Source organism: Paroedura picta, chromosome 3 (assembly GCF_049243985.1).
Source record: "Paroedura picta isolate Pp20150507F chromosome 3, Ppicta_v3.0, whole genome shotgun sequence".
NCBI lineage: Eukaryota > Metazoa > Chordata > Lepidosauria > Squamata > Gekkonidae > Paroedura > Paroedura picta.
In genome coordinates this window covers 80,627,947-80,648,001 of record NC_135371.1, presented here as the reverse complement: position 1 = coordinate 80,648,001, position 20,055 = coordinate 80,627,947, and the positions used below count along the sequence as shown (strand labels likewise).

Here is a 20,055-nt window from a genome sequence, read left to right as displayed (position 1 = left end):
TAGTATTGCACTTGTCAGTCAGATATGCACCTGTGTTTAGGTCAGACAGCACCTGCTGACATCTCTTACCTGCCTGAAGGTAGTAATTGATATCAGCATTAAGTCCTTGGTCTTGATCCAGGGCTCGGACTTGCACAACTTCTGTGCCTGCTGGAGCTGCATCAAGAACTTCTGCTTTATAATGGAGACTGCTGAACTGAGGATGATGATTGTTACAACTCTCTACATGGATGGCAACTCTGGCAAAGTCTCGTTTGATTGGGACACCTTGATCTCGTACCTGAGTGGCAGAAAATATAATATGTATTGTCAGTTAGGGAAGACAGGTGATTATAGCTCACAATAAGAGGGAACTGTTAAGAACCATCCTTGTTCCCACACAGAGATCTCTTCCTACTCATCCCACCCAAATCAAACTCCAACACTGAATGAAAATAAATCATAAGAATTGTGCAACTCCATGTACCTCTAGGTGATCTGGGTTGGAATTTTGTTCCTTTACCCAAACCCATTGAGGGACTATGGCAGGAAATAAGCCGATCCCTATTTTAAAAGACTAATCTTGATATCTTATCATTTTTTCACTCTTTTTCAAATTTCTTTGGGTTATCCATGGGCACCAGGAATTATGATCATGCCCTTGATTTTTAAAAGTGCATTTAGAATGCAACAGCAAATGACATTGATCCTGCATGTGCAGGATTAGGAATACTATTAGGAATACTGAAGTCTTTTTATTATTATGATTTTTATTTTTGTATTTAATAGTTATGTAATCTCTGCAAATATATAAATAATACGTCTGCTCTTATCTGTTATTACATATTTTTCAGATAATCCTGGAATACTCAAGTCTTGATTCAAATCTTGATGTGTTGTAGAATGATCCTTTAGAATAACAGCCTTTACTGGTCATTCTTGTATTTCTAATGTTTTTGGCAACACTAGCTTGTTCTAAATGTTTAATTGAAGTTCAAGTTACTAGACATTCAGGAAAAACAAAAACAAAATTTCCTTCTGCTACAATTCAGCAGAAGGGATATGAGAGCATGCATCTCACATACCATTACTGTCAATGTGTGCAGCAACATGGATTGAGAACTGAGCCTCATCACTGTTCTGAGTGTGCCATGGCTTGGATCCATCTGAAACAGCTTCATGCTTCTGAGATCCACACTGCTATCAAGAGTGTAGATTAATCCTTTCCCACGGTCATCATCTGTTGCACTGACCCAAATGACTTCTGTCCCAGGAGGTGCGTCTTCTGGAACGGTTGCCTCATAATAGTGCTCCAAGAACTGGGGTCTATGCTGGTTAATGTCAATCACACGTATATAGGCCTGTGCAGCGTATAGAGAGAAAGTGTACATCACAGAAGGTACAGTGAGGTCTGGAAGAAGACCAATTTCTGAGAATAGTTAGCAGTATCTGCTGAAAAATCATTTCACCGATTGCCAAATTAGGATGGATCAAGTATTAATTAGCATACTAGATTCAGCAATGTTATTTTTTTATGTTTTATTTGGGCCTACCACCAAATATACATATGCATATTCCAAGCACATGTTTCCAGGGACCTAAAAAGTATGTCAAAAGATACGAATGTCCCTCAGGAACTTTTACCATAAATGCAGCAACATGCAAAATGGATTAAAAAAAAATCTGAAGCTGTCCTTTACTTTTCCAGCTTTTCTTCTTTTCATTACTGCTGTGCTAAAACTATATAACTTGATTAGTATTCATTTTTCTGAATGCTGAACCTCAATGACTGAAAGCCCTTTTCTGCATTATGCTGTTCTTCTTGAAGTCATTTACCTTCTTCCCTCTCAGTTTTATCTTGCCATCTAATCTTATTTGCAGAGGTGACCCGCATGGTGCTACATCAGCTGTGATGACATCACAGTTACTCATGAACCAAGTCATACAGTTAATCTCTATAAATTCTATTAAATGGCAGCTTGATCAGTGCCAAGAAGTTGCTGGTAGGGAAACAAAAGGGCAAAACAGCATGGATGTTTGGACATAATTTTTTGGATGGAGAGGGCCTGCGATGAATGAGCTACTTCGAAGAATATCAGAATCACAGACTATTTGACACAGCCATGCCTCTTGTTAATGTTTTAGGAAATTAATAGAAAGGATACATGTGTGAATAGGAAGAGATGTCTGTATCTCAGGAACAATGTATGTATATATAAGACTTTATTGTTTCCAGCCATAGGCCATTACAATGTTAGCAATATCATAGCGGTTGATATCAAAAAAGCAATAAAACAAAACAATATATGCAGTGGTCCATAGATAATGAAAGACGATAAGAATTCAGGTCTCTAGCTCTCTGATGGCATAAATTTGGCCTTGCTGCTAGTGCAAATAATGAGACATTATAACTGATTATCCAATCATATAACTGGTATCCAATAATAAAAATGCCATTTTGTCTAAATTCGCAGGGAAGTTCTGACCATACAAAAATCTCCCAATATAGTTGGTTCTCGGCTCCACGTATAGTGGACAATCCAAAACATAATGACAGGAGTCTTCAACAGCAGGTTCTCCACAAATACATAGGTGAAGGGCAAAAGGTACACCAGAAAAATGGCCTGAGAGTAGGGCTGATGGCATAGCTTGGAAGCGTAAATGGGCAAAAGCCATTTGAAGTTTTGGTACAGAAATGGTTACTAAATAGATCTGAGATGGACTTTTTTGAATAGTATAAACAAAGGAGAAAAAATAGATTTTATTATTGTTTGCCTATCCAACATGGCATCACTATTAAAGATCCAGTCTCTCAGATTAGACCCATCAACTTGTGCTCTTAATAAATCATCTGATGGAACAATGTGGAAATACATTTGCAAGAGCTTGCCCTTGTGAAAGGAAAGATAAACCCTTCCCTAAGCTTGCTGTTAAAAGTTGCAAACAGAACCTGACAGTTTCCTTCTATTTGATCTGGTTGCTTTTCATCACATAACCACATCTTGGAAAGACTGATCCTGATGCAACCATTTTCTTTCTTCAGTGAAACCAAACTTGCCCTGGTTTTGCAATAGCAAGTTTACCAATATCTCCAGGATTGACTGCCCGTGCCAAAGTAAGCAGAGAAAGAAGTCTCTAGAGGCCAGCGATTACACATCAGCCAAGGTATCAGATTACGAATCTCACTGACAGAACATGATTTTAAGAGATTCAGAATATCCCCTCTGTTTCTAGATAAAGTAAACAATGTAACCATCATCAGCAGTAAAGATGAAGATGCCCAGTAATCAGGGTCAAACGTGTGTGCCGGTTTCATACACACACACACTAAGCTCCCTCTGCTATATTGAGTCAAATCTATCAAGGCCAGTATTGTCTGCTTTGGCTGGCAGCAGCACTCTGGGGTTTCAGATTTTTCACATCATCTAATATCTTACTGGATATCCTCCTTACTGGAGATGCTGGGAATTGAATCTGGGACCACCTGCATTGAAAGCAGATGCTCTGCCATTGAGCCACAGTTCTTCTAACCTTAGCTCCTCCCCAGCACCCAAAACTGTCATGACTTCCAGACAAGAATACCATAGTCATTTGATGACTATGTTTCTTTAACAGATGAAGTCATTTCAAAGGGATTTATTGTTTAAAGTGTCATAGGATCTTATTTGAACATGGGCAACAGATGGAATAAGGAACCATTTCTGTCCCTTACCTTTTGCAGTCCTTATAAGCCATCAGGACTTTATAGATCCTGCCAAGTACACAAAGCAAGGATCTGCATTATGTGTGGAATGGAACTAAATACGGACAGATTTAGAAATCCTGGTTATGAGAAGTGCTGTAGAACAGTGCTCCTCAACCCCCTACTGCTGGTAGCGCCCCCTGTGGGCGGTGGGAAGTCAGGGAAAGCAAGTGGAGCAGGGGCTCAGGCAGCGGCGACGTCCCTCGGCAAAGGAGTACCCCCCCCCGGGCCTCAGTAAAATTGTCAAGCGCTGACCGGTCCCTGCAGTAGAAGGTATTTAGAGAGGAAAAACTGCACAGGGTTAGCGGGTTCTTTACTCACTTGTTCTTTGCTGACCCACCCCAAACAACTCATTGGGACGGCGGATGAAAATTGTGGCTATTATGGCCAGCCTCTCCTCCAAATGTTATTAATTATGATGTAGCTTTGTTGTATCTAATTTAGAGAAGATGAATTGGGCAGATGTGGAACCCCAATAGCACGTAATCTTAAAATGTTATGAGCATGAGTTTTGAGCACTTTTACCATCTATGATTATGAGACTCCTCCCCTCAGCACGTTTACCTATGCTGGCTGGGGTGTGGCTTAACATCTCATCCTTTGCCAGAAATTTGGGTATGATCCTGGATGCCTCCTTGTCAATCAAGGTCCAGATCAAGGGGGTAGCTTGCATGGCGTTTTCCCATCAGCACTGAGGTTACTAACACCCTACCTGTTATTGGATTGCTTGGTCACATTGATCCATGCAATAGTCACTTCCATATTGGACTTCTGTAACTTGCTCTGTATGGGCCTACCCTTGTCTCTGACCCAGAAATTGCAGCTGGTGGAGAGTGGAGCTGCTAGGGTCCTCACAGGATCAGCTAGGAGAGCCCATATCCGGCCTGTCCTGAGGCAGCTGCATTGGTTGCCAGTTGCAGTCTGAATCAGGTTCAAGGATTTGGCATTAACCTTTAAGGTCATCGGTGGCATGAACTCTACATATCTGCAGGACTGCCTGCCTTTTTATGCCCCCCACAGGACACTTTGCTCTGTGTGTGTGAATCTCTTGGAGGTCCCTGGCCCACGGGAGGTTCACCTGGCTTCAATTGGGGCCAGGGCCTTTTTGGTCCTGGCTCCAACCTGGTGGAATGAACTCCTGGGAAAGCTGAGGGCCCTGACAGAACTAGCTCAGTTCTGCCTGCAAGGCAAGTTGGTTGAGGCCAGAACAAGGGAGATCTGGGTCCTTCCTGGAGCCAGCTTTTTTCATCAGGCTACCATGTGTTTTTGCCCTGAGGCATTTTTAAGGAGTCTGTGGAGCGGGGAATGGTTTATTGCTGTCTAAGGTGATTTTAATAAGTTTTTAAAGATTGTTTTAATGGGCTTTTACTGTGGGGATAGATGTTGCCCACCATGAGCCATTGCGTGGGAGTGGCAGGATATAAATAGGAAAATAAATAAATAAATAAATAAATAAATAAATAAATAAATAAATAAATAAATAAATAAATAAATAAATAAATGAATGAATGAATGAATGAATGAATGAATAAATAAATAATAGGTAGATAGACAGAGCATCCACAGCCAAATTCAACTCTCACTGAAGCTTCCCAAAGATTACAGAATGATTTAGAGCAAGGCTGCTGGAATACTTACTTGTGTCCTGATAATGCTTGTCCCATTGGTGACTTCTATTGTGAGGTTGTAGTTTGACCTTTTATTTGCATTCAAGACTCTTGCAATAACAATACTGCCAGTATTTGCCTCAATATAAAAATCCATATCATCATCACCACCTTTGGAGGAGGAAAAATTTCATAAGTAGGAGGCTACGATTTAGAAAGGCATGTGTTTGATTACCAGCATTTCCTAGGAGAAAAACATTCCTTGCATCTGGTAACATTTGCAACAAACCCACTCCCAGAGAAAAAATGAAAAGATACACGGGACACTAGCAGGATATCTTCATAGGTGGGTGGCGAAAGTCTATTATCACTGTTGCTCTTTGTGTTATAACCTTTACATTTTGCATCAGTTTAAGTGTTTAGTATATTTTTTATTGTTACTGTGTCAGTCAATCTGAAGACAGGGACATGAAATTGGTGAGGCAGGGGGAAAAAAGGCACAGTTATCAAAGAGGAGGATTATAGGTAATTTTTCTGGTTTCAGTTCAAAATGTGATGCTAAGACATTAGTCTGTTGAGACTTGCCCTGATTCCTGGGTGAGTCCTGAACTCCAGTCTTCTTCTCATTTCATTTTCTGTGACCCTTGGCATGACCCGTGAGCAACTGACAAACATATTTCTAATCCTCTGGGAGCTCTTCTCCCAGATCATTATAGTGAGAGGAGAATTAGACACACATTGAACCTCAAAATAGAAACCAGAAATAGCTTGATTATCCAATAATGTTTAGTCCATTCACAAAGAGAGAATAAAGCCACATAGCAAATATAAGACCATCTACAACCCATTATACCAATTTGAGTTTGTACAATTAAGCCTTGTTCACAAATTACAGTGAACCCACATTCAATTTATGTGCAGAGTACACTTCATTTTTCTTTGTAGGTATGCTGAGTAATTCTGTTGCAGTCAACACCTGTGCACATATATGCAGGCAGGTTTATCAAGTGAACAGTCATTGGTTCTTTTCTACAGAGGATGTATGAGTGTTCACTACAATGGGGCTCTTGTCACCCAACATGCAAAATTCAGTCCATCATTATGTATGGCAGTCACAATATACAGCTGGTGGGCTGCTTTGATGGGTCACAATTTCTGCAGGCCTTTCATTGTAATATTCAGCTGTTATGCACTATGCTCTATACCAAATAAACCAGGGTGAGCATGCTCATATTACATTTTAGGCATTGTGGGATGGTGACAAGGGCTACTGTGGAATGCGTTGCTGGCTGCACCCTGATTGGCCCTATTCCAACTTGGACAGCCGGACACATCCCACCCCCCAGGCTGTTTCACAAATATATAAACCATGGATAAGGATTTCAATTTGGCTACACTTTTCTGCTTTCCATTTATTGTTTGTATATGTCCAGTAATGATTAAAAACTCAAGGATTGTCTCTCTAGCTGTCTGCTACTCTGAATCCCTTCCTGAAATATTGCCCTAACTTGTGCCTGTTCAAGAAAGATCAAACGTGCCCTACCTAGGTAAACTGGAAGTGTGTTCATGAAAGAACATTCACAGATACATGCCCAGTTTCCCTGGAAACAGTACCCAGCTGCATCCTTCTCCCAAGCAAGAATATATTGGCCACCAGATACATTTGTCTCATATTAATACACAGCTGCAAGAGTTTATTTATTATAGCACTTCCCAAATTAGTGAGGTGAATCAACTGGGGAGAAAAGGAATAAGACAGTAGGTTTTTACTAAAAGAACTGCCAAGCTCTGACAGTACAGCTCTCCCAACATAACCTGTAAGGAGTTCCCAAAAATACTTTATCCCCCCCCCCCCACTTGAATTTTTAAAAATTGCTGTGGGGAATAGTTATGATTGCCACATATTTCCTGTGAGCCACAAAGATGTGTTTTTGCTTGTTTGCAATAGAAGAGTTTTCATTAAGTTTGGGTAAGTGCCAGAAATGCCATTTTGCAAATTGTGCTGGATCATGCCAGCAGTGCACAAGGATTTTTGTGGAACGGCTGGTTGTGTCAGCATGAATACTGCTCAATGCCTAAACTGAGAGTCTGACCCTGACCATCTAAAATAAACAGTTTTTGTTAACTCAGGTCATGTATGTACCACATTTCTGGAGAACTGGGCCACAACCATGTCAACCATGCAGCCACCTTATTGTCCCACACCACTCACCTGTGATGTTAAACCAGAGTTGGCTAAGCCCAGCCTCAACACTGATCACTCCAACCATGTGATTAACTGGATCTGTTTCCATGACAGCAAAGTTGAAATTAGGTTCATCAAAAGCTAGTGAATCTGAAGAAGGATTGGGCTTGGGAATCCAATCAATGTGAAGCTTCACACTGGAGGAAAGTGGGGGGCTGCCACCATCTGTTGCCTTGACCTGCCGACAAATCCCAAAAGAGAAAAGGAACAGCTAACAAAGAGTGGTGGTTTGAAATATCATGGAATTTCTCTGTCAGGTTCTTTGTAAAGCTTTCACTATATCTCAAAACCCTAAGACTAACATATATTGGAATGGCAACCATTTGTTTGAAGCTATAAAGTTAACAAACATTGGGTACTATAAGAGGTCTCTGGATGCTATAAAAGTGATGGCCTTTTAATGAGAAGGACAGTTCTTGGATCACCCCTCCTTGCTAGCCTCCAGAGCCTATGCAATCTGCAGTGGACTTGACCAAAGAACCTTGAGCTAACTTCTTCATTACTCTTTTTAAGAACTGTTTTTATGAGTTCTATATCAAATTGACTCCCACTTCTTTCTTGTAATGGAACAAGAATCTAGCTCACAGGATTCTCCTTTAATACCACACCCTCAAGAAAGTCCCAAGAACCGTCCTTGTCTCTGGTGCACATATTTATTTATTTTGTCCCATTTTTAGTCAGGGAAGTTTTGCTGGTTTTTAAAACACAACAAAAATTGCTATGCTTGTTGCAGACAACAAAAGGAAAATATGTTGTTCATCATAAACAACAATAGAGATCAGAACAATTTCAACACGGGGGGGGGGGAGAGAAATCACCCACTGAAAGTCTTCTCGATTTCCATTACTTGACTCACCATCAGTATGCTGTACTCCTGGGCAGAAAAAGCCTTTTTGGTGAACACCGTGCCTGTCTCAGGATGGATGCTGAAGAAACCTTCACTATTTTCTTCAAGGCTATAAGTGATTTGACAGTTCAGCCCTTCATCCCGATCTGAGGCAATCATCCTGTAGACTGGTAAGGGCATTTCAGATGCCACTTTCTCGGGGAGATTAACCATGAATAATTTGTGAGAGAAGCTGGGAGCATTATCATTGACATCTATGACTTGGACGACCACTCTGCTGGTGGATTTCAGAGGTGGTTCCCCATTGTCAGAAACAGAGACCTACAAGGAAATTAAACATTAATTGATTTAATTAAAATAAATAAATAAATCATTAATGAAATCCATGAGACATGCTGAAGGGGTGTGGCAGCAATTGTTTCTTTACACCACAAGATGAGAATTTTACTGTTGGTGAAATGGAGACATTTCAGCAGCAGGATTAGATAGTGGTGATCGACTGCCTCAAGAGTCCTGTGTGCTTTGTACTTAAAAGGTTTGGTACTACTGCTAGTATGTCTTACAGCAAGCTTTGTTGTTGTTGTTGTTGTTGTTGTTGTTAGGTGCGAAGTCGCATCCGACCCATCACGACCCCATGGACAATGATCCTCCAGGCCTTCCTGTCCTCTACCATTCCCCGGAGTCCATTTAAGCTCACACTGACTGTTTCAGTGACTCCATCCAGTCACCTCTGTCGTCCCCTTCTTCTTTTGCCCTCAATCGCTCCCAGTATTAGGCTCTTCACCAGGGAGTCCTTCCTTCTCATGAGGTGGCCTAAGTATTTGAGTTTCATCTTCAGGATCTGGCCTTCTAAGGAGCAGTCAGGGCTGATCTCCTCTAAGACAGACAGGTTTGTTCGTCTTGCAGTCCAAGGGACTCGCAAGAGTCTTCTCCAGCACCAGAGTTCAAAAACCTCAATTCTTTGACACTCGGCCTTCCTTATGGTCCAACTTCCACAGCCATACATTGCAACTGGGAATACCATAGCCTTGACTTAAACGCACTTTTGTTGGCAGGGTGATGTCTCTGCCTTTTAGGATGCTGTCTAGATTTGCCATAGCTTTCCTCCCCAGGAGCAAGCTTCTTTTAATTTCTTTGCTGCAATCCCCATCTGCAGTGATCCTGGAGCCTAGGAAAATAAAATCTGTCACTACCTCCATTTCTTCCCCCTCTATTTGCCAGGAATTGAGAGGACTGGATGCCATGATCTTAGTTTTGTAGTTTACTTAAAAGGTCCCTCATTTGCAGAAGCCAAGCTAGGAAATGGTGGACTTTATCAAATTACATATAGAAGTGTTTTCCACTTTCTTTTATCCTTATCCTCTCTATATTTGTGAAACAGCCTGGGTGGTAGAGCGTCTCCGGCTGTCCAAGTTGGAATAGGGCCAATCATGGTGCAGCCAGCAACACTGGCTGCACCCTGATTGGCCCTGCCCCTACAGCTCCCGTCCACCCTCCCTGGAAGCTAGCCACATTACTCTCATAAACGCCAGAGACAGAGACACACACACAGAGCCCTGCCAGACTGAACACGAGCCCTCAGAGAGACACAGAGAGAGCTGCTCCAAGCTGCTGACAGAGACAAAGAGAGAGCCACACCTGCTGCAATGGAGGGAGAGAGAGAGAGACAAAGAGAGCTGTCCCAAAGACACCAGCCCTCCTTCCTTCCTACAAACCAGCCCTAATTACCTGCTATGTCTTCTGCTGCAAGGCGCACAGAGAGAGAGAGAGAGAGAGAGAGAGAGAGAGAGAGAGAGAGAGAGAGAGCTGCACCTCCCAGTGTCCATTGGGTCCTAGCGCCCACTGCATTCCTGCTTGCAATGGGCTTTCTTGCTAGTTCCTATATAAGTTCTAACAAATATAGGATAGGATTGTTAAAATGCCAGACAAACAACCTGGCTGTGGGGTTTCCTTTTCCTTTTATTGTTTCTTTGCTTTTCTAGGTCATTTGGCAGAAAAGCAATAAGGAATGGTTGGGGCAATTCCACAAAATTGTCTAAATAGCACACCTGTTGGCCATTGCTCTTTGTCTGCTTCATTTGAATGTCCATTTTGGGAGCAAATTTGAAATTGAGAAGCTCCTGCTCGCATTGGTGGCTAAGATCTATATTCTTGTGGGATGAGTTTATGCCACCCTCTTGCGAATCAAGGCAGACATGGCTGTGTTCCACAAGAGGATGCTGATGATTCAGAGGAAGGTTCATCCTCATGGATCCTTGCCTTGTTGTGCCCTGCAAAGCCAGAATTTGAGTCTCTCCTGGAGGACTCTCAGGGCAGCAAGGCAAAGGTGGTTTGCTCTCTCCGTGGTACATTTCCCCACTGGTATCGAAGGTTTGTGTTAGGCTGTATCCTCTGAATTTACAGAAATCTGATAGGCTCCACCCCCAGGTGTGCCAAAACTCACCAGGGTCCCATCCCAAGTTCCATTCCCAGACCTGTGGACTCCAAGCCCTGAACCAGAAGACTTTGTCTTCAGACCTCTACCTAATATTTATTTTTGTTTTAATTTCAAGTGTTGGTGAAATGCTATGTTATTTACTAGTGCATGCTATGTTATTTACTAATAGTACATAGTTACTAGCTGTCATGATGTCTCAAAGCATCTGCTAGGTAGCAGACTTTGTATAATCCATATGTAGGAGGCCCACTGAATACCATTCAATCTGATTATTAGACCATTTCCGCATGGAGGGGTAAAATGTGAGTGGCTTCCTGCTTGCAAAACTGGGATGGTGAACCTTTCATTTGCAGCCTTCCTCATGGGAGACCCCTTCCGTGTTTTCCCTCTGCCCCATGGTGGCTTTTTGCCTCCTGATGAGGCTGCAAGGGAAAGCAAAATGAACCTCTTCCTCTATTTCTTGGTTTGTCAATCACAGCAAGCCAGTGATCACAGTACAGCAGTTCTCTCAGGGACTGAAACTTTCTTCAATCCCCACCCCAAGCCCTGAAATTATTTTTAAGGCATTTCTGCGGTAATGCCACAACACAGGTACATTTTTAATAAAAATCAACACTGCCACTGTCACTGCCCCCTTTTTGGGATTTGTATTCTTTGGGACTTTATTTCTGTTTGGATTAATTTCTGAGATGCTGAACATGGTCCGTGGAGCCATTTTGTGTAAATGGTTGGCTTAAAAACAAAGTGCTCAGACCCCTGTATGATCGGGAGAAGGCTGCTGGATCACTTGCCCTTCCTCTTCCCAGCTCATTTCCCACCTCCAGAAAACAGAAACGGGGCTGTGTTTTGCCTGCCTGATCTCCAAAAGGCCACGGTCACTTTAAAGAAGATTTTATTTTACCTTTGACAATGTATTTTACCTTTGCAGTTATACTGCAATGCAGACCATGCCATTAAAAAAAATACTTGGAGCAGGAAATTGAGAGGGGAGAGCAGATGTGAGGGCAGGACAATGTGGCAGAGAGTATCACACCTTTCCCCCTCCAGATGGTCTTGCCTCTGGTCGCTCACTGGTTGCTCACTGATAGGATGCAAGATTGAGGGTGGTAAATCCAGTTTGGGCAATATCCCTCATCATGAGTTTAAAATGGCCAAAACTCAACACAGCTACTAGACATCCTCTGGATGCAGACAACATCATGTGGAGGGGGCTCTAAAAACCTCCAAAATTCAAAGGCTGTCTGGGGGCAGATTCCCTGAGCGGAAATAGCCTTAGTCTTGCCAAAATATCATTACTTTTATGTGACTATTCTTATGACTTTGAGGTACTTGGGGTACTTGTGGGTGTGAACGAGACCTTGGGGTACTTGTGGATTGTAAACTAAACATGAGCAGGCAGTGTGATGCAGCAGTAAAAAAGGCGAATGCCATTTCGGGCGGTATCAACAGGGGCATCATATCAAAATCACAAGATGTCATAGTCCCATTGTATACGGCGCTGGTCAGACCACACCTGGAGTACTGTGTGCAGTTCTGGAGGCCTCACTTCAAGAAGGACATAGATAAAATTGAAAGGGTACAGAGGAGAGTACGAAGATGATCTGGGGCCAAAGGACCAAGCCCTATGAAGATAGGTTGAGGTACTTGGGAATGTTCAGCCTGGAGAAAAGGAGGTTGAGAGGGGACATGATAGCCCTCTTTAAGTATTTGAAAGGTTGTCACTTAGAGGAGGGCAGGATGCTGTTTCTGTTGGCTGCCGCGGAGAGGACACACGGTAATGGGTTTAAACTACAAGTACAATGATATAGGCTAGATATCAGGAAGAAATTTTTCACAGTCAGAGTAGTTCAGCAGTGGAATAGGCTGCCTAAGGAGGTGGTGAACTCCCCCTCACTGGCAGTCTTCAAGCAAAGGTTGGATACACACTTTTCATGGATGCTTTAGGATGCTTAGGGCTGATCCTGGGTAGAGCAGGGGATTGGACTAGATGGCCTGTATGGCCCCTTCCAACTCTATGATTCTATGACTTAATTATTGAGATTTACCCCATTTTAATCCCATTGACTCCGATGGGCTCTGTCCATGATTCCAGACGTCATGGCGGCAAAACTCGCTAAAGAACGGGCGTCTGGGCGGATAGCTGGCCCGTTCGATGAACCACCGCTACCAAACCTGAGGATTTCTCCCCTGGGTGTAGTGGCAAAGAAAACACTGGGAGAGTATTGAATTATACAACATCTATCCTACCCACGAGGCAGGTCTATGAACGATCATATTCCTCAGGAGCTTTGTGCCGTGAAATACACCTTGTTTGACACGGCAGTTTCCATGGTTCGCAGCTGCGGCCGTGGCTTGTTACTCACAAAATGTGATATGCAATCAGCGTTTTGGCTCCTTCCCATCCACACTGATGACTACTGCTGTGCTGCCCTAGCCTGGCACACGCAGGGTTAGTGCAAGGGCAAGCACGGTTACAAACTCAAGCAAGTTCAAAGTGCGTACCAGAGAGTAGTCAAAAGTCCAGTCCGGGTCTTATCAGGAATTGCTAGTGGAGAACCGAAAGAGTTGTCGTTTATCTTTACCAACATGTTAAGAAAGCAGAAATCCACTTTGCCAGAAGTACAGGTCCTGCTGGGGCACCTCAACTTTGCCTGCAAGCACAGAAAGCAGAGCCTTTTGCTTCTGTCAGTCCAGTGCCACTACGGGTCTGACCCACCCCTTCCACCACATCCAGATAACCAGCTCCATCAAGGAGGACCTCTGGGTTTTTGTAAGGATTCAACGGGGTGGGGACATGGCAGGTGCCATTTGTCCCCAAGGACATCCTGCAGGTTCATTCTGACACCTCTGGAGCCAGCGGCTTTGGAATGTAGTTCAACGGTCACTGGTGCACTGAATGCTGGCCACCTGACTGTCCCCCGAGGTCCTGCGGGACATGACCTTCCTCGAATTCTACCCATTCTGGTAGCTGTGCTCCTATCGGAACTGATTTCACAGACAAGAAGGTCGAGTTCCTGTGCAACAATCAGGCGGTGGTCTTTGTCATCAACCGTCAGTTATCTGGTTCGGCCAGGGTGATGTGTCTAGTCCAGCATTTTGTCCTGGCTTGTTTGTTGCACAATTGTACCTTTAGGGCCTGCCACATCCCAGGGGTCTCTAACGAGCTCACCGACGCTCTCTCCCGATTTCAGTTTGAGAGGTTTTGTCAGCTCATTCCGGGGGCGGACAGGGACCCAGAGACTTGCCCGGCGGAGATTTGGCATCTTGGAGTTGACTGATACTCGATGGCATCCTGTCTTCCCTGGCCGCGTTGACACGGCGGGCTTACTGCCAGGCGGCGATCGGCTTCCTGGACTTCGCTGGGAGGGCGGGGAGAATGTCAGCCTGGCTGATGGACGAGGAGATGGCCCTTCGATACCTCACCCACCTGCGGGAACAGAGTCTGTTACACCGCACATTGAGGGCCACACTTTCAGCATTATCATTTTGCAGCAAGGCTGCCGGGTCATTGGACCCTGGCCGGTAGTTTCTGGCACAGCAGGCAGTAAAAGGTTGGTGGAGACAGGACCCTTCTAAGCCTGACTCACGCCACCCCATTACCCGGGCCGTTTTGGTGCGCCTATTGGAATGCCTCCCGGGGTGCATGCCACTTCAGATGCGAAATGACCATGTTCAGAGCAGCATTCTGCACGGCGTTTCATGGGGCATTGCAGGTAGGCGAACTGGCAGCCCACTCCCAGGCCCCTGCTACGTTCTCAGGACTGCAGGTCACAGATGTCCGCACGGACAACTCCGGCGTGGAGTGTTTTCTTCGCCGGTCAAAGGCCGACCAAAGGGGCAGGGGGTGGCACGTTTTCCTCCCACCGATCCGGGGGTCCCCTGATTGTCCATTAAGCAGAATGTTCCAGTATCTCAAAGCCCAGCCACCTCTCCCTGGCCCCCTTTTCCTCCACCAGAACGGGACTTGCCTCTCGCGGTTCCAATTCGTTGCCATCCTCCGGGCATGCCTTGAGGCCAGGGACTACCAGGCCTCCATGTACGGGTCCCACTCATTCCACATTGGGGCTGCCACACAAGCATACCTGGCGGACAAGAGCACCTGGGACATAAAACGGTTAGGGAGGTGGCGCTCCCGGGTGTATGAGGAGTATATCTTTCAGGTTCTTTCAGGTGTTTCACTGGCAGCATCCGTTGCCATAGTAGGGCACAGCATACCCTTTTAGGCTGGCCATTACACAGCGTCGACCCGTTAGGGACCAGATCTCGGGCTGGAGGACACCTGTCGGATTGCCTGGTGGACAAGACGAGGGCTCAAGTGGAATTCCTTGCTGCCAGTCGTAGCCTCCGAGGTTCATCGCGTTGGGGCTCTAGATATCTTGGTCATTCATCTTGGCGAGAATGACTTGCCCATGATGACGGGCCGGCAACTCAGCACACACATTGATGCAGAGTTGTCAGTGCTATGACAGCACCTTCCAAAGTCCCTGCTGCTATGATCTGAGATGCTGGACAGACTGACGTGGCGGACCGCGGTCCGTCATGACTGGGTGAACTGGGCCAAGCAGAAGGCCAACAAAGCAGCTAGGAAGACAGTGATGGCTTTGGGAGGCAGCGTGATCCCCCACCCTGAGATTACCTTCCATTCTCCGTCCCTTTAGAGGGCCGATGGGGTTCATTTGTCTGCATATGGCTGTGAGCTATGGTTGGCATATGTGAGGGATGGCTTGAAAAAATTTTTTTCCGAGGATTGGCAGGAAAAGTTTTAGCATCACCTGTTCAGTGGTGGTTATGCTTGGTAGGGAGCCTGTTGGCAGGGAGGCCCACCTGCGTGTGGGACTCCCTGAGGTGGGGGTCTCAGTAAGGAGACCGACAGTTACCCGGGCATGGCCTACCCGGCTGGGAGGCCAGGGGCCGGGGGGTCAAGCGGTCGAGCGGGCACCAATGGAGGCGGACGCCCTTTGGGTCCCTTGCTGCCGCTTCCCTGAGTTCTGTGGTGAAAGGCATCCCATCCTCCTGGCTGGGAGTGAGGCATGGAGCTTGAGCGCCGCGGTCCAATCAATGCAGCCGGATGGCTGACGGGGTCAGGCTCCCTTACCAGCATAAGGCCAACTCTCCATTGGGGTTGTTTGTTAATAAACGGCTGCAGCCAATTTATTTGCCAAACATGGAGTCGTGTTGTTGCTGGGCCAGTCGCCACCTGCTAGTCAATGGGCAGCCATGTGCTGCTTCAAAACATGATACAGACAGTGCTATTCAGAAGTAACCTTCCAATTTGGATGTGTCATTTAGCTGTCATGTAATGGTGAAAAGTACGAGGGAAGAGCTTAGCTTCAGGATTCATTGTTCCTGTTTTCCATCAGGGAGCCATGAGAATCTTAATTCCGTCGCCCCCCCCCCCCCCCGAAGCTGGAATTGTAGGTGAACTCCCAAAAAGGAAGAACAGGCAATTAACTTCCTGAACAATTTGGAACCAAGGGTGTAAGTTGTCTTCCTCCTCTTCCTCTTCTGTGTGCTCCAACATGCAAGGAAATTTTCTTTGACAACTTGAGAAAAAGCACTGCAAGTAAATAAAACTAATTGCAACTTCATCATCACTCACCTCCAAGATGTGTTCAGCCTTGTATTCCCGATCTAGCTCCTGAAAAGTGCTATAAATCACACCTGCCAAGAGAGAAAATACTGTCAGTTCCCCATTGTAGCCTCAACAATGTCATGCAGTGCTTACCTGGTACACCAAGCCGAGACAATCTCAAAGGTGATGCTACCCCAAAACAAATCAGTGCAAAAGGCAAACAAAGCTTAGAGTTAAAACATTTCCTGCCCCCTAACCATGGAAATTCTCCATACTTCTTAACTGAGATGTGTTTCTTCCTTTAAAAAAAGTTTTCAGCATTCATCTCACTGTATTTTATTGTAATTGATCAAATATAGGAGGCCTTCTACCTTCAGGAAATTTCGGGGTTTTAGTACTGGAGTAGGGTATGATAAGGTTACATTGTAGTGTAGAGCTGGCTTGGTTTAGTGGTTAAGAGTAAAAGCCTCTAATGTGAAGAATCGGGTCTGAGTCCCCATTCTTCCACATACAGCCAGCTGGGTGATCATCGACCAGTCATAGTTCTTTCAGAACTCTCTCAGCCTCACCTACTTCACAGGGTGTCTGTTGTGGGGAGAGGAGAGGTAGGCAATTATAAGCTGCTTTGAGACTCCTTTGGGTAGTAAAAAGTGGGAGTAGCTTGAACTGAATGAGTAGCTTGAATTGAAACCAGCTACTCCATCACTTCTGATGTTTTGTCTTTCCATCTGGTTCAAATTTGTGGAATCCTAGTACTTTTTAATCTCACTAACCTCAGTACCTGCATCTACCTATCCTTGAGAGATCCTCATGTTGAAAAGAATGCTAATATCTAGAATGGGTGTTGATACTATGGCTGGCTTCCTAGACTATATATAGCATTGTGAAGGCTGAAATATAGGCTGTTCTGCTATGTATACACAGGTGCTGAAAGCACTTCGGGAAAATATATTTTTAGTTCATTTTTTACAAATCAGGTAATGAGGGGAAACTTTCTAATATAATTTTAGAGAAAGCTCACAGGAGCAAACTAGTATGTTGAGATTAAAGAAATATCTTCATTGCTGTTAAAACTAAAGATGCTGTCCGCTCAGCTTCTTCAAGATTTTAATGAGGCATGTTGATTGCCCAGCCAGTGGGAAGGGTAATTTGAAAGCCTTATTGGGACTACCTGCTGCATGCTGTTAGCTTACCCACCCTCATGAGACACTATGGAATCAGCTGGTTACTTTGGAACACCAAAAAGAATGTTTGGGTTGCCTATAACTGGACTTTTAGCGGATCAATTTTGCCTGCTTCATATTGTTTCCAGGTAGTGGTATAAACAAACCTAATTTTTGGATTGTTTAGGCCAAGGATTCCCAACCAGGTTTCCCTAGAGCACTGAGTCTTCATGAGAGCTTCCCAACCTTTCCCCTATATCCTCTATTAATGGACCAGTTCTGCAAGAGAAATCTTCCCCTGGACAGTCTCTGTTTCTGGCAGGTTTTAGTGCTGCTTTCACACGACAGCGTCAGCAACCTGCGGCTGTCCAGGAGCTGGCTTGAGTTTTGGCCGGATTTGCCTCAAGATGAGGGAAATTGCCAAAACTGGATTTGCCACCTAGTATCACACTTCACATCAAGCCTGTGTGAAGGGAGAAATGTGTGACAGTCCCTGCAGCATTTTGCCTGCCCTCGTACTTACCCTCTCCTCTCTATTTCCTGCTTAAGAATTATTTTTTAAAAGCCATGGTCTGCATTGCTGCAGGACCGCAAAGCTACTTTGCCTACGTTAAAATAAAATGTTCCCTTAAGTGTCCATGGTCTTTTGGGGATTGGGAGGCAAAACACAGTCCCACTTGTGTTTTCTGGGTGGTGTGTGTGTGTGATGAAGTAGCCTTCTCCTAATCAGCTAGGCATCTGTGCACGTTGTTTTTAAGCCTTACTGTTTACACACAATCACTCTTTGGAGTGCAGTCAACATGTCCAGCCTCTTACAAATCTACCAGACCTTAGAGACCAAAGCAACATGAATCCCAAAAGGGGGCAGGCATTCTTTATCATTTTGCCGTTTTTCCATAGCAATGTGGAAGTGTTCATTTTAAAATTAAAAATGCTTTAACGTTGTCACGTTACTGCATAGCAACATGAAAGTGCACTTAAAAATATTGGGGGGAATGGGAAGGACAGAGGTTGAGTTCCCGAGACAACCACTATGCTTTAATTAGTGGCTTGCTGTGACTGACAAGCTGAGGAGCGGGGGGGGGGGGGGAGTTCAACTTGTTTTCCGTTGCCGCCTCATCAGGAGGCAGAAAGCTATGACGAAGTGGCAGGAAAATGTGGGAGGGTTCTCCTGTAAGGAACCTTGCAAATGTGTGGCTTACAACCGTGTGTTTGCAAACAAGAGGCAACATACGTTTTGCACCTCCATATAGAACCATTCATGGACTCAAACACAAGTTATTCCCATCATTGCTATGAAAGCAGGGAACTGGACAATTTCATTGACCTGGGCAAGACATTCTCACATGGTTACCATGACTGAGAAAAGGGGCAGAGCGTGGATGCCTATTCAAACTACCTCCTTTCTCCCCCCCTCCCCAGTTATCATTGGGCATGAGTAGTAAAAGGGTACACATATTATAATGAGCTAATAACCACGCCCTCCACCTTGCATTCTAATTAACCTATTTGCATAACAACGCCCCCTGATGTCACTGGAAGTGGGGTCATCATGCCCCACCCCATGTCCCATGCCCCCAGAAGTGCCACCATGTCACCACACCCCTTGATGTCACTGGAAGTGCTGTCATCATGCCCTACTCCTCTGACCCGGATGTGCTGCCATTACACCACACACACCCTGATGACACCAGAAGTGGCCTCATCATGCCCTCTGGCCCCTGCCCCAGAAGTGCTGCCATTATGCCACATACACCCTCCTCCCTGGAAGTGATGGTGTCATACCCCACCTTCTTCCCCCTTTGCCCTGGAAACAATTTCCATAGACCATGCTCCCACTGGAAACTCAGCCCTCGTGACATTGTTGGAAGTGACGTGCAGCAGAGACCAACCCTTCCTACTGCATCACAACCAATGGGAATGACCAGGTACAGCCATGTGTTCCTTCCAGCAACATGCCCTGTCACCTCTGGGCAAAGAGACTGGGACAGCCCCCCACAAAGAAGTGATATTAGGAAAGAAGCCACTTCCACGGCTCTTGCTGAAAACATGGGAGATTCCTAGCAGGTCCCTAATACTTGCTACCCCACCACCCATGCTGAGGCCTAATGCTGCTATGAGGTGCCTGGTATTTAAGCTCCCTACAGCAACTATAGGTAGCTTTGATGGGGATGTTCCGACTCATTTTGTTTACTGGCCCCCCAGTGAGGAGGCTGATGTGGCCAAATGCCCTACAACTGCAGAGGTAAATGGCCTTGCAAGCACAGAAAGTACAATGCTGCCATCTTGGGAAACCCATCCTGTTGCAGGCCATCTTGCAGATGAGGTAGGCTTGGGGATATCCAATCCTCTGCGGCAGTGGTCCCCAACCTTTTTATCACCGGGGACCACTCAATGCCTTTTACTGAGACCCGGTGTGTGTGTGTGTGTGTGTGGGGGGGGTAGTTTACTCCTCTACTCTCA

General features: G+C 45.1%; 1 protein-coding gene across 3 annotated transcripts in view; it reads right to left on the bottom strand.

Annotated features, from left to right (window-relative positions):
- The window catches only part of FAT2 (FAT atypical cadherin 2), a 193,115-nt gene that overhangs the window by 81,803 nt on the left and 91,257 nt on the right, over positions 1–20,055 (bottom strand). For all 3 annotated transcript variants that reach the window (XR_013229193.1, XM_077326518.1, XM_077326519.1), the window contains exons 4-9: positions 16,457–16,518; positions 8,430–8,741; positions 7,541–7,751; positions 5,360–5,499; positions 1,065–1,340; positions 70–280 (exon numbers count right to left, since the gene is read on the bottom strand). Coding sequence is in view for 2 of the 3 variants with exons in the window: in XM_077326518.1 (XP_077182633.1) it covers positions 70–280; positions 1,065–1,340; positions 5,360–5,499; positions 7,541–7,751; positions 8,430–8,741; positions 16,457–16,518 (1,212 nt within the window). In the remaining variant the exon portion in view is untranslated. The remainder of the gene's footprint in view (positions 1–69; positions 281–1,064; positions 1,341–5,359; positions 5,500–7,540; positions 7,752–8,429; positions 8,742–16,456; positions 16,519–20,055) is intronic.